The sequence below is a fragment of the Amblyomma maculatum genome, chromosome 5, assembly GCF_055883805.1.
Source record: "Amblyomma maculatum isolate TAMU_Amacu chromosome 5, ASM5588380v1, whole genome shotgun sequence".
In the NCBI taxonomy this organism is placed as follows: Eukaryota; Metazoa; Arthropoda; class Arachnida; order Ixodida; family Ixodidae; genus Amblyomma; species Amblyomma maculatum.
The window spans coordinates 46813717-46828477 of NC_139348.1; the positions used below are offsets into that span (position 1 = coordinate 46813717).

Here is a 14761-nt window from a genome sequence, read left to right on the forward strand (position 1 = left end):
GTAAAACCTCAGCGACCAGGGGGGGGGAGCAAGGGTTATCTTTAGCGACACCCTTGCTCACTCACCCACAAGCAAAATTCGTGTCCCGTAGAGCAAGGTTATCTTTAGCGACACCCTTGCTCACTCACCCACAAGCAAAATTCGTGTCCCGTAGAGTAATGAGCGAAAACTCCATTGTGTCATGATTTCTTTTTGCAACACTCTTGCAGTTGCTGACTTCGCCTGCTTCAAAAACTTCTCTGTGTAGGCTTGCTCAAAGCAGGTGCCACTCTGGTGTCCTTTCACCATCAGTAAACTTTCTAGAGTAAACAGATGAGCAAAACTCCATTCGAGTTTTGTTAACAGAGCTGAATATTCTCTCACATTCAGCGTTACTGTGGGGAATGGAGAGTATGCCCAGCATAACCATTGAGATTACACTGCGCCATTGCACTGAAAAACCGTTACTACTAAAACTTCAGAGTCACACTGAGTCGGACGCGGCCGCAGATCACGCAAAAACAGAGGCCAACACCAAAGTTGTCCAAACACGTGAACAAAGGAACAGCCACTAGCCTGGCAGAGGCGGTATCGAGTTTTGGATATGGATTCATGTTCCCCCGAGTAGACGATAGAAGTCACTACAACGTTTGCAGCTGCTGATGATGATATCACAAATATGTGTTGCCCTCTCGTGGCTGCCAAAGGTACCATAACAGTGTTAACATGGCCACCGAGATTACCCTTCCGCGCGTGTGGTGTTATCTCGGAGGCCATGATATTAATAGATGTCCGCACTTTTTTTTTTTTCCGAAAATAAAACATTTTCCGTAAAATTTCCCGCAAGATTCATAAAATCGTAAGGCTGGTCAATATTCGTACATTTTACAAAAAATTCGGAAGAGTTTTTATTTTTATTTTTATTTATTAGTACCTCAAAGGCCCACGAGAGGCATTACATGAGGGGTGGACTTACATCAAGTTGACAGGTATGCCATGGGTAACGACGGTCGTGAAGACAGCAAATTGGAACTTACGAGAAGAAAGTGAGAGGAACATGCAAGCACCTCCAAATTTTACCCTCTCACCCATCCCTCTCCTTGCCCTGCAGGAGATGGTGGCGTCGAAACCACAGCAGCCGCTGCAGCTACTCCAATTTCAAAGCGATCGCGCGTTGCTTGTAGGCCACCTCTATGATAACTAAGTGTGCATCATTGTTGCTGCTACCTCCAATGACAACTATGAACAAATAGCCAAGCTAGTCCATGCGAATGTACCTGTTTAAATCCAAGATGGCACCTTTCACAGACACGAAGACAGGTTACAGCATGCCGCTTGAGTCTATATCACTCAAAAAAAAAAAAAAAAAACCTCATTGCCAAAAAACGATCTCCACAGTATAGCTGACCTTTTCGGTCCGACCTTTTGGACTCCACCACCACCATCATCATCATCAGCCTGACTATGTCCCCTGCAGGGCAAAGGCCTCTCCCATACTTCTCCAATCAACCCCGTCCTGTACTAGCTGCATCCACTTGACCCCGGCATACTTCTTAACCACATCCGCCCACCTAACTTTCTGCCGCCCCCTGCTAGGCTTTCCTTCCCTTGGTATACAGTTTGTTACTCTAAGCGACCGTCGGTTGTCCTTTCTTCGCACTACATGGCCTGCCCATGCCCATTTCTTCTTCTTGGTTTCCACTAGAATGTCAGTAACTTGACCTATTTCTCTGACCCACTCTGCACACCATTTTTCGTTCCACAGCCCTCTGCGTTGTCCTCAACATAAGTAGAAAACTTTTCGTTAGCCTTCATGTTTCAGCCCCATAGGTGAGTACAGGTAAGATGCAACTGTTGTATACTCTCCTCTTGAGTAGGCTGCTAGTCATAATCTGAAAATACTTGCAAAATGCACTCCATCCCAATCTTCATTCTCCTTGCTATTCCCCTTTCCTAGTCCGGATCTGCAGTTACTACGTGCCCTAAGTAGACATATTCGCCTATTACTTCCAGTGCTTCGCTACCTAACGTAAACTGCTGTTCCTTCCCAAGACTGTTGAACATTACCTTAGTCTTCTGCATATGGATTTTCAAGCCTACCTTTCTACTTTTCCTGTTCAGGTCATCGATCCTTGTTTGCCGTTCATCCCCTGAGCTACTTAGCAAGGCAATGTCATTAGCAAATCACAGACTACTGAGCTATTCTCCATCTACCCTAACCCCTAGCTGTTCCCATTCCAAGTCTCTGAATACTTCCTCTAAGAAAGCTCTGAATACAGTAGAATCTCGGTGATACGAAATTCAAAGGGAGACGAACACCCGAAATTTCGTATCACCAAAAAACGAGCAAAATCCGTTTTCAAGCCTTCGAACAGGTACGAAATATTTATTTTCGTTGAAAGAAATCGCGTATATCCTTCTGCACCTTCTTTTCCGCGAGATCTGATAACAGAGAGTTTTGAAAACTGAAAAATTGGGCTGCTGTCTTCTCCCACACAAACTCGGAGGTCATAGCGCGCCGCAGAACATCGATGGCGTGCATCGTTTCTGCTGCCGTCGGCGGTGGGTCATCAACGCTTTGGTCGTCGTCATCTTCGTCACTGCATGGAATGCCAGGCTGTGATGACGCTTCCTCCGCAATATCTTCAACCGTGCGGAGACCACAGGTGGCGAAGTCGTTGTCCGCGGTGACGAAATCGTCGACGCAACAGTCGATGTCAAGTTGATTCCAGACATCGATGGGAATCGGGTCTGGCACTTGCGAGGCAGTAGCCACAGCGGATTTGAAAACCCCACACTTTGCGAAACAATTGGCGATGGTCGTAGGAACGACATGATTACAGGCAATTGCAAGAAAATGCACAGCGTCTAGAAGAGTGATCTGGAGATTCGCGTCCTTCCTTTCAATCTTCGCGAGGAGGCGGCACACCAACAAAGCTTTGAAATGGTGCTTAGCATTCCTTATAATCCCAGCATCCAGTGGTTGCAAATGACTTGTTGCGTTCGGGGGCAGGAACACCACCTTAACACTCTGTAGTGTCATTTGTTTTGGATGGGCGGTGCACTGGTCCAGCAGCAAAACTATTTTTCTGTTGTGGCAAGACATCTTGCGGTCGAGGTACGTGACGAATTCCATAAACAAAGAGGACATCATCCATGCTTTTTTGTTCGCCTTGTTCGCAGGGCAATCGACCGGCTGCCTTAAAGCATCGGGGCTTTTGACATTTGCCAATGACTGTCAGTGGCATCTTTTCCAATCCGTCGGCGTTGCAACAAAACAAAACTGTGATCCGCTGTTTGCTCTTTTGTCCGCCCCGGCAGGCATCGCCTTTAAAGCACAAACTTTTTTCGAGCTGGAGATTGTAAAACAGCCCTGCTTCATCTACATTAAAAACATCACGTGCCTCATGTCCCGCTATGTAAGACGGCAGTGGGGTTGTCATCCAGTCTTCCACGGTGGAGGTGTCGACTTTTTTTCCTTCGCCACAAACGGTCTTGTAGGAAAGATTATGACGCACCTTGAACCGGTGAATCCATCCACCGGAGGCCTGAAAGTCATCAATTCCAAGTGTGAGTGCGATGTCCGCTGCCTTCTGACGAAGCACTTTTCCGTCGATGTTGACGCCGGCCGCCGTGACCTCTCTGAACCACGTTAGAAGAACCTCTTCCAACTTCACATGGTGGGCAGTTTTGGCTTCTTTAGAATTCATCACGAAGTGCTGCACATTCTGCATAATTTGGTCGCGCTGACCAACGATCGTTGACAACGTTGACAGCGGCAGGCCTAGCTCCTTGGCCATGTCAGTGCGCCTTTTCTTGGGCTCTTTGTCCACCTTATTTAAAATTTTCAATTTGTCTTTAAAGGTCAGCGCCTTTCTCTTCCGTGACATTGCAGTATGATGTATCTTTTCGCGTTGCCGAGATGATCACAAACGACGCGCTATCAACACGCTGTCAGCCTCAACAAACGAGAAAATGAATCAACGTATTGCCGCTGCAGCGGAGACTCCGGAAAGCGGAAGAGCGTGGCCTGCGGGGCGGCGGAGAAATGTGGAGAGGGCCGCTAGGCCGTGCGCACAACACCAATAGCAGAAAGCAACGAGATAAAAAAAAAAAAATGGGGGGGGGGGGGGGGAGGTGAGAAAGAAAGAGAGCGGGAGGGGGGGGGGCAAGATATCGCCGCCTTCCTTCGCCAACTTCGCTGCTGCCGCGGGTTGCCAAGCCGGTTTTTTCCCGCTGTATTTTTTTTTTCTTCTTTCGCGCGCGTGTGCGTGATCCGTGCTATCAGTGCTGTGCCGCTGCGCACGCTTTTCTCGCTGTGCGTGTGTGTGTGGGCCTCGACCGGTCGTGATACCGAAGTTCGTATCACCCGTAGCAAAAAGAAAAAGTGTTCGGAACATCCGATTTTTTGCCCACTGAACGCAATGCAATTCGGCCGGGGACTTTTATGAATTCGTATCACACCAAATTTCGTATCAGCCGAGTTCGTATCACCAAGATTCTACTGTAGTAGTACTGGGGAGATCGTGTCTCCTTGCCTAACACCTTTTGGACTCCACAGAGTCCAAAAATATCAGGTGCGAATAAGTACAATACATGTTTCTACTGGATGTGTGACATTTCCCAAACAAAGTCCGAAATACTGCGCAAGTCCGAATTATTAGTCCAAAATATCGTCAGGCTACTGTATACAGCATTGATCACAAAGCGAGACAACTCTGTTGCTGCAAAACTTTCACTGAAGAAGACTTCACCAAAAGATGTTCAGCTATATTATCAGCATTCACATCACAAACATCACTGCATGCACACAACATGAAACTGGAGGATTGACCCAGCTTTTTGTTTCCGCAGCTATCCCCACCTGAAAGTAGCCCTTGGCCGTGAGGCTCTTGAGGAAGCGCTTCCATCGCACATCACCGCCAAGCTCTGCAAGGTCAGGCTCGCCATTGGTTGCAGCCTTGCCATCTGATCCGGCAGCCAGGATTTCCAGACCGCAGGCCTGCAACACACAGTGAAGTAGCGTGGGTGCTGCAACTCGACAGTGACTACCACAGACTCAGATTTATTTGTCTTTCGTACAGTATAAACCAGAATATAGGTCGAAATTTTTTCTAAAAAAAGGCAAGCTAAAATGCCTCTTTAGCAATTAATAACAGCATGTGGAGGCAGTTTACAGTGGCTTTTCAGAAAAAGTGATGTTCGCTAAGTGAACGGCAACATGGCCGCTCTGTCAGCGACGGTTCGGCGTGCTGTGCCGCGGACAAGACCAGCTATTCACATGCAGCCTTTTAAGAAATGCTGCGTAAGAAACACGCTTGATGGAACTTGATGACACACTCTCGGAGGTGGTTAGCTGCAAAGCTGCTGATATCGTTTGGATCGTTTGGAAGTTTGGGGTGAGATCGTAGCTCCGGTGATGCAGAGACACAGCTGATTTAAATATATGCACTTCTCCACTTTTTTTCTTGCTTTATTTTTATTTTTCACTTCAAAGTAAGGGAGTGAACCTATATTCCCACTCGACCTGTAATACGGTTTATACTGTACATGTCATGTGTTACATGATGTTTATGACGGCTGCTTACACATTCAATCCAACAGTGAAAGCACACTTCACCCTGCCACAGTGGCTCAGTGGTCAGGGCGCTCATCTTCTGGGCCTAAGGACACGGGATGGAATCCTGGCCACGGCGGCCGCTCTCAGTGCACGTGAAAGAACCTCTGGTGGTTGAATTTGAGGAGCACCTCTGAGTCACTTTGGAAGTTAAACCCTACAAACCAAACCAAACCACACATCTTCAGCAGACCAATACTTCAGTTGCTAATATTACAACATGTCTATACACTGCTTTGTCATTCTGCACAGGAAAGTGAGAATCACAAAATAGTCTCGTTCATGGGATTTAAAATCCCAAAGCTATTCAGGATAAGATGGACGCTGTAGAGAAGGGCAGAAGAAACAGTTTAGTGCTTTTACATGCTATACCAGGTTTACCATTAATAAAGCTGTGCAACTTTTCTCTGCTACCCTGGTGGAAACCATGACCAGGTAACACTTTCGGGACAGCCACAAAACAAACGATTTTGAGAGTACCTGGAAAAATGTTTTTACAATGTACAGTAGAACCCCGTTATTACGTTCCTCACTGCTGCGTTTTCCCGGCTGTTACCTCACTTTCATCCTGTCCCGGCACTGCTCCCATAGGATTCAATGTATTGGGATCCTCGTTGTTACGTTGTAGCTGTGAAAACGTTCCCACATAATACGTCGCAACTGGTCACCGCAAACCCGCCTGAGGCAACGCGCGCCGACCACCATTTTGACTTTTGAAGAGTCTTGACTAGGCTTGGCTATGGAACTAACTTCAAGAAGCCGCATGCAAGTTGCAGAGGCCGCCACTAGATGGCCATCTGCCTAGTGAACGTCGGCTAGGAGGCGTGCACCGCCACCGCCCAATTCAAAGGGTTTAGCTTCATCCATCCATCCATCCGTCGAACCAGTCCACGACAAAGCAGGACGGGAACCTGTCGAACTAACCCTTGTCCTTTGTATCCGACGATCGTGATTTGACATTCTTCGATAGCGTCGCGCAAGCGGAAGGCGCTTTCCCTCCAGGAAAAGCTGGATGCACTCAACGCTGTCGACAGGCAGCCAGCGCGGAAAAGAATTGATATTGCCAAAGACCTTGGTCTGCCACCATCGACGCTTAACAGCATTGTCTCAAAGCCTGCAGAGATTGAAGGCAATGCAGCGCTTTTCAGCCCGAAAGCTAAGCAGGCTCGTGGGGCCAAGTATAGAAACCTCGACGAGGCTCTTCTGACCTGGTTCAAGCAAGCTCGCGCTGCCGGCGTCAACTTTGATGGCAGCATGTTGCGCGAAAAGGCAGTGGACATCGCCGACAAACTGGGCATCACGGACTTTGCAGCGTCGAATGGCTGGATCGACCGTTTCCCGAAGAGGCACGGCATCGCATACAAGACAGTAAGCGGTGAATCAGCAAGTGTGAACTTGGCAACAGTCGACGATTGGAAGGCCACACTATCTGCTATACTAATTGAGGGCTATGCACCTCGTGACATCTACAACGCCGATGAAACAGGCCTTTTCTTCGGGTGCAGCCGTCGAAGTCCCTAAGCCTGAAAGGAGAAGCGTGTCACAGCGGCAAAAACAGCAAAGAGCGATTGACGGTGCTCCTTTGGTGCAACATGGAGGTTCCGATAAGTTAACGCCATGGGTAATCGGCAAATATCGGAACCCGCGGTGCTTGAAGAACACTCGCCTGCTGCCATGTTGCTACAGAAGTAACAGTCATGCGTGGATGACGTGTTCGTTGTTCGAATAATTTCTTCGCTACTTCAACAACAAGATGGGATCCCAGTGCATTAGTGTTCTCCTTTTTCTAGACAATTGTGCTGCCCACCCAGGAGACCCGCAGTTTCTTCGGAACGTCAAACTTATGTTCTTCCCACCGAACACTACAAGCCATCTGCAGCCGCTGGATGCCGGCGTCATAAATAACCTGAAGCATTCCTACCGAAAGTGTGTTGTGAAGCGTTGTCTTGCGTGTATTGATCGTGGACAGCAGCCTATGACCATTTCGGTGCTTGACGCTATGCACTATGTCGCTTCAGCGTGGGCTGCAGTGGCCGCATCAAATGCACAGCACTGCTTCGCACAGTGTGGCCTTCGCACAGACGGAAAAGAGAATTTCCTGGCACAGACGCTGGGGAGTCGGAAGCAGCCTCTTGCAATCAAGAGCTCACTGAGGCGATGGATGCACTGGGTGCCACGGGACTCACATACGACGACTACGTCACAGTGGATGCTGCCGTCGTGACATCGGAGTGCCAGAGTATCGGTGATATTGTTGCGAGCTCGGTCGCGAGTGAAGCCGCAGATTGTGATGACGAGCTAGAGCCACACGATTCCGAGGATTTGTTAGATCCGAGTTTTGGAGAAGCGGTCGCGGCTCTGGACCTCCTCCGTAGGTATGTCGCACCTCAAAGCGACGCACACAGCAATGCGGCTTTCCAGGCTATTGAGAAGCGCCTGGTGTTTTCTTGCGAGCGAAAGAAATGGCAGTCCACTATTCTTAATTTTTTTAAGTCCAAACGTCACTTTGCGGAAATAAATTGTTTGAAGTGAAAGCTGCACCGTTCTTGTTCCTTTTCGGACCCTTCCTCACTGTTGCGTTTTCCCGGCTGTTACGTTTTTTTTTCTCGTACCGGTGAAAAACATATGAACGGGGTTCTACTGTATAGTGAACTGCAGCTGTTTAACCTTCTTACACATGAATACAGTCGAACCCGAGTATATCGAACCCAGATATTCTAACTTTGGTTATATCGAACTCACACAATATCCCCTTGGAAATCCCATGTAAAAGTATAGGAAAACTGCATCATATATCGAACTCAATTTCACCGGTCGTTCGATACAGTCGAACCCGGATATATCGAACTCGAAGGGGATCGCGAAATAGTTCGATATATTGATAATTCGATATACAGAAATCGGCTTGGGCAGGCACTTACGATGCGAAAAAACGATACCGTATTTGTCGCGTAATCAACTCACTCGCATAATGAACCTACCCTCCACTTTTGCACTCAAGAATTTGGAAAAAAAGAAAAAAAAAAGCGATAAAGCCAGCTCGCTCACATGCAAGCGATTAAGTGATCTCAGCGACGAGAAGCAGCACAGAGCAAAAAATTTCCAACTTGTTGGAACTGCGTCCCTCTGCCCTTCGAGCCACTGCGGCAGCTCAAAACAAGGTTTCTGTGTCGCCGGCAGAAATCCAGAAATCACCAGCGTTTTCGCTTGCATGTCGCACTCCGTTTGGGTCGTCTCATCCACTGCTCATTTCTTGGCAGCGTGCCAAGATGCTGCGCAGCTATAACGTCGCGGCGTGTTTATCTTTTGATAGCTCCTGCGCCGCGGGGAGCGAACTTGGCAGACTGCCTGTGATGGCTTGATTGCACAAGCCTGGTTCGATTTATCACGCCGCGCTTGGGGCGGGCGTAGTCTACTGCCACAAAATCATTGGAAAGCGTGATACAGTAGCTGCAAATGCTGTTTGAAGCGAAAAATGCTAAAAGCCAGTGTCATGATCGCAGCTGACCGCATGCTTTAGTTGATTCATACATGCAAAGATAAACGACTCTCGCACAAAAAAAAAAAAAAAAAGAAGAAGAAAAGCCGCTTAGTAACGCCATATCTACAGCACAACGCGTACAGCACGATAAAAATAGAAGACTCTTGCAAAAAAAAAAAAAAAGCTCGGCAAAAGAATGGGCACACTATGGGCACACCCTTGCGCTTCGCTCTGTTGCGTTTTTCCCCTCTCGTTCCCACCGGTTCTCTGGTTCATTCACACACATGGCTTGCAAACGTCACTTGCTGGCGCGTGGGAAACGATAACTGCAAGTGTGCGCGTATTTAGGGAATGGGCGCGGCGCTGCTGTCCCCTCTCATTACTTCCGCGCGTGGCTTGAAAACGTCACGCGGAAAACGGCCAAGGGTGATGCAATCGTCTTTGGAAAAGGCACACTTTCCAGTGCGTGGTGCAGAGTTCGATATATCGAACGACCGGTGAAATCGAGTTCGATATATGACGCGGCTTTCCTATACTTTCACATGAGATTTTCAAGGGGATATTTCGTGAGTTAGATATAACCAAAATTCGATGTATCTGGGTTCAATATATCCGGGTTCGACTGTACAGTATAATCTCGTTACAACGGATCCGGTTTCAATGGATATTCGGTTATAACACACCGATTTGCGATGTTTGGTTGGTTTTCCTATCTATTCAATTGACTAAACTTCGCTTACTGCAGACTCGGCTACAGCGGACATTCGGATACAATAGACTAAATTTTGGGTATAATTTCCCTCCTATACAATTTTTACAGCGGACTTCGTTACTCGCGGATATTTCAAATTCAATGCCTTCCAACTTCAAACATCGCTTGGGAAACTTTCGGGGGGGAACAGCGCCAGCAGCCTCCATGGCCAGCAGGATCAACACAGCTGGCGGCCATTATGATGCGGCCGTACTTGGCTTGGATTCGGCCGGATTGAAATTGGACTGGCTTTGACCATTTTTGATCATGTTTTTGATAGAAGGAGGGATGATTTGCCATGATGTGTATTAGCTCTATGGCAACGATTACTTAGAACTTATAATTCCAAAATACTGTTCAGAAAAAAAAAATGTCGTTTGATAGCGTCCCCTCTCGGAATAAAATGTTTTGCGGCGTTTACGTTCAGCGCCATGTTAACGGATGACTCCCACTGGCAACGTTTGTTCTGAGCGGCCTGTCGTCCTGTCGTTTTCTTTGTCCTGTCAGCCCCTGTGCGTGCGGACGTTACGTTCAGCGCCAACGTTTTTCAGCGCGGCGTGTGCTTAGTTTATTCTGCCAGCCTGTGCGTCGGGACGTTAGCGTGATGGAGCCGATTGCATCAGCCAGTGCCGTGCATTCTAAACCACCAGAAACGACGAAGCGCAAGCAGATTTCCCTGAAGGACAAGCTTGACATCATCAAGCAGGTCGAGAAAGGCAAGAAGCAGGTGGACTTTGCCATGGCTTTCGGCTTATCGAAGCGAACTGTGAACTCTATCATGAGCACCAAGGAGGCAATCCTGGCAAAGAAAGTCTCGGGTGACTTGCAGCCCAAGAGGTTTCGACTCCGCGAGGCTTTATCCCCCGACGTCGAGGAGGCCCTGCTGGTGTGGCTTTGCGACGCCCGTTCGCGAAACATACCCGTGAACGGCGTGCTTCTGTAGAAACGTGCAGAGCAACTAGCTGTTGTTCTCAACCGGGAAGACAAGTGCAGTGAAGGTTGGTTCAACCGATTTAAAGTAAGACATGGAATCGCCTTCAAGTGCCTCTCCGGCGAGTCGGCCAGCGTTGACTACACTGTTGTGGCTGATTGGAAAGCCGAGGTCCTCCCAACGTACCTCGAAGGCTACGCACCACGCGACATTTTCAATGCCGACGAAAGCGGCATATTTTATAAGTTGAGGCCAGGAAAGACGCTCTGTTTTTCCGGAGACGCGTGCCATGGCGGCAAGAAGTCGAAGGAGCGGGTTAGTGTTCTCTTCTGCTGCAACATGGACGGGAGCCAAAAGAGAGGCTGCTGGTAATAGGCAAGTCTCGAAGACCGCTATGCATGCGGAATGTGCACCTTCCCGTTGACTGGGATTATAATAAAAGCGCCTGGATGACGCAAAGCATATTCAACAGGTGGCTGCTGGATTTTGACAGTAAAATGCAGAAGCAGAAGAGGAATGTGCTGCTCTTCCTCGTTAATTGCTCAAGCCACATGCAGCTTCCACAGCTTCAGGCCACAAAGGTGGCGTATTTTCCACCCTACACAACGTCAAAAGCGCAGCCTACCAGGGCATTGTGCACTCAGTGAAGTCCAGGTACTGCACACGCCTTGCTGAGCGTTTGCTTTTTGACATGCAAGACAAGCGAGACTCAGTAATTGACCTGAGATTTGCAGTCCAGGTTCTTTCTTCTGTGTGGGCGCAGATTCAGCCAACTATAATATAAAACTGCTTTAGGAAAGCAGGTTTTCCAGTCAGTGACAGTGACTGTTCAGACCCCATATTGCCGCAGGAAGACCAACCAGATCCAGGTCTCTGGGCAGCTGCTGAAGAGGCCTTCGGGAACCAACAATTCTCGGACTATGTAACTGCAGATGATGACCTGGTGAACACGGAACAATTAACAGATGAAGAAATTGTCGCTCAAGTCCGCAGAGTGCCCACTGCAGATCTTGACATAGAAGATGAAGAGGAGGAAGGTAGCGGAGGAGTTGCAGCTGAGAAAATAACAACTTCTCAAGCCTTGGAATCCCATCCAATGCCTGGAGAAATATTCTGAGCAAGAGGGTATGGCGGCAGATGAAGTTAACAGCCTTGTGATGATGGAGACACGTATAGTGTCCAAAGCTGTTAAATGTACAGTACAGTCAAAGGTGACTAGCTTTTTTAAGAAGGCTTAGAGACAAATAAATCTATTCTTTGACTATATTTGTCGCTTGTAATTCACTCTGGTTATAACAGACTCATTTAGCGTCTACATAAAAGTCTCTTACTACATACTTCTTTTACAACAGACCAAAATCTTCATCACTTTCAAGGTCTGTTGTAATGAGATTATACACATCAGTTTTTATTATAACTCCTGTAGTTTTACTGACCAGCTCACCTCCAAACAAATAACATAAATTGCTCAATATCTTCAGAACTAAATGGCTTACATAAAATTAATGTGCATATTTGAAATCAGACAAAAAGCTGCATAAATGGTGCAATTTTCATCAAAATCTACCAGTAAATAAAAAATATTGTGTTAAGACCAGGGTCCCCCCTAAACCCTTGAACACCAACATTTTTATTTCTTGAGATATTTGAATGAAATGTTCAGGGTATGCTCATAGTACACACATTTGAAGAACTACCAAGTTTCATGGAGCTGGGCTCATCGGTTCTCACATTAGAGGAGTATATCAAGATTGTTTACATGGGTCCCTAGGGGCAGGCCTGGAGAATTTGTAAAATGCGCTAGCAGTGTAAACTTTTTTATGGTCATTCCTGGATAGTTTCCCCAGGGCAAGACAATTCCCTTTTTCCAAATTTCCTCTCTGAAAAATTTTAGTACAGCCCCAAATTTAGAGTTAAAATTTACACTTGACTTGATATTTTAAATGACTGTCCCTAATTACACATAAAATATTTTGGAAAAAAAAAAAAAAAAACGAATTGTCTTGCCCTCAGAAATTTACTTAGGTATGTAACAAAAAAAACCTCATGATAATCCAGTGAGCGGATCTTGAGATATGACTTTCCCTAGCAGCCACACCATGCAAAAAATTTATTCTGAGAAAACAGCTCTCAAAGGTTGAAAACAATAACTTGTTTGTTTCTCAAGTTATCATGATGAAATTTTCAGGACAGGCTCATGACATTAACAAATCAAAAACCACCAAGTTTCATAAAATTGTGCATGCTAGTTCTCAAGTTACAGAAGCATATCAAATTGACTCGAATAGGTCCTTTATATCGGGCCTGGAGGAATTGCGAAAGGCACTGGCATGTGCAATTCGTCATGCTGATTCCTAGATAGGTTCCTCAGGGCAAGACAAAGCCCTTTTTCTAAATTTTCTTGCTGAAAAATAGCATAGCACTCTGTCTCGGCTACTACGAGCACCTGTGCGACTAGCCGATCGGCTACAGCGAACGCCTTGGTGCCGCAGACCACTTTCCACATGCTGAGGTTCGTCGATCCTGTGCTCTGCAAGCAGCGACAATCAGCATTCGAGATTCCCCCGCGGCATTTTGCCCGAGGCATGATGGGCGGCGCAGACGCAGCAAGCGGCTTCCCAGCTTATCTCTCGCGGCATCTCGCCGGAGGAACATAGAGAAAGAGTTTGGTAAAGAGCGGACACTCGGCGAAAGCTGGCCCCAGGAAATGATGCGCGACTTGTTGCGCTGCCGCCGATTGATGGATGGCGGCACCAGCGCGGACATGCGCGGACGCGCGCGCGACAGCACTCGCTGCAGCGGTAGCCCACCGGAGCAGACGACAGGAAGTTATCGAAAAGAGCGAGCGGTTGTCTGCTCGTGCCTCGCCGCGCCTGTGCGGCACAGACCGCATATTTTTATCTCTCGTGGGCTGCTACGCGGAACAACTGTGGTTTGGAACGACGTCAAGGTGAGCAACGTTTTTTGCTGAACTACGCTGCATTTGAAGCAGTTTACCATGACCCCGCCGGCCGGTGCCAATTAGATTTCGCAGCTCGTGAACAACGCGCCGGCATAGAGAAGTTCAGGCGCAGTTCGTGACGCTCCGGCAGTTTCCAACCGCGGTGAGGTTTAATATAATGTGTTCCTGCGAAACTGAGCTGCATTTCGAACAGTTTATCTCAGCACGCTGCACAAAGTGGCATGTGAAGGCACCAAGGCACGCCGTTGCGCCAACATGGCGTATTAGCCGGCCGGTGCAGCCAGGCCTGACGCGGTTTGCCGAACGGCTGGTTTTCCTAAGTGTCGCGTTTAACAGGGCAACAGTAAAGTGAGAAATGCTGCATTCTTGAATTTCTTGTCAAACTGCGTAGTATTTCAGGCAGTTTAGCTCAGTACGGCGGCGACTGCGCTTCACAAAGTTGCGTATGAAGGGCAAGCTAATAGGCATGACAAGGGGTGCTGGCCGCCGCAGTGACGTAACATGGAGTGAGGCGGTTTTGCGTATGGCTAGTTTTGCATGGTGTTGCGTTTAACAGGGCAACCGCAAGGTGAGAAATGTTTTATGCTTGTCAAACTGCGAGGCATTTCGGGCAGTTTAGCTCAGCACGGTGGTCTGCACTTCACAAAGTCGCATATGAAGGGCAAGCCAACAAGGCGTGCTCGCCAGCCGTGGTGAGGCCAGGCCACGGTTTTGCGAACGGCTAGTTTTACGTGGTGTCGCGTTGCATTTAACGGGACAATGTTAAAGTGAAAAATGTTTTATTATGCTGCAAGCTTCATTCCTTCAGCTGTTCAGTGCTTTTGAGGAATATTGTTAGTTTAGCGGTTGTTATTTCACTCACTGTAGAAATGCATTTTCAGATAGGTTGGGTTAGCCTGCATTTCCTGACCTCTACGTTGCAAGAGTAGCTTTTGTATCAATTTTACGAATGACAGCTTTTCTGTTCTGGACCATAACTGCTGCTCACCAAGTCTTCAGTACGCACCCACGTGCACAGATGTGTGCGCGGTGCAATGGCC

General features: G+C 47.7%; 1 protein-coding gene across 1 annotated transcript in view; it reads right to left on the minus strand.

Annotated features, from left to right (window-relative positions):
* ecd (ecdysoneless cell cycle regulator) overlaps window positions 1-14761 on the minus strand; it is an 84127-nt gene that overhangs the window by 47135 nt on the left and 22231 nt on the right. Inside the window, exon 7 of the mRNA XM_084603699.1 lies at window positions 4844-4981. Coding sequence (XP_084459825.1) covers window positions 4844-4981 — 138 coding nt within the window. The remainder of the gene's footprint in view (window positions 1-4843; window positions 4982-14761) is intronic.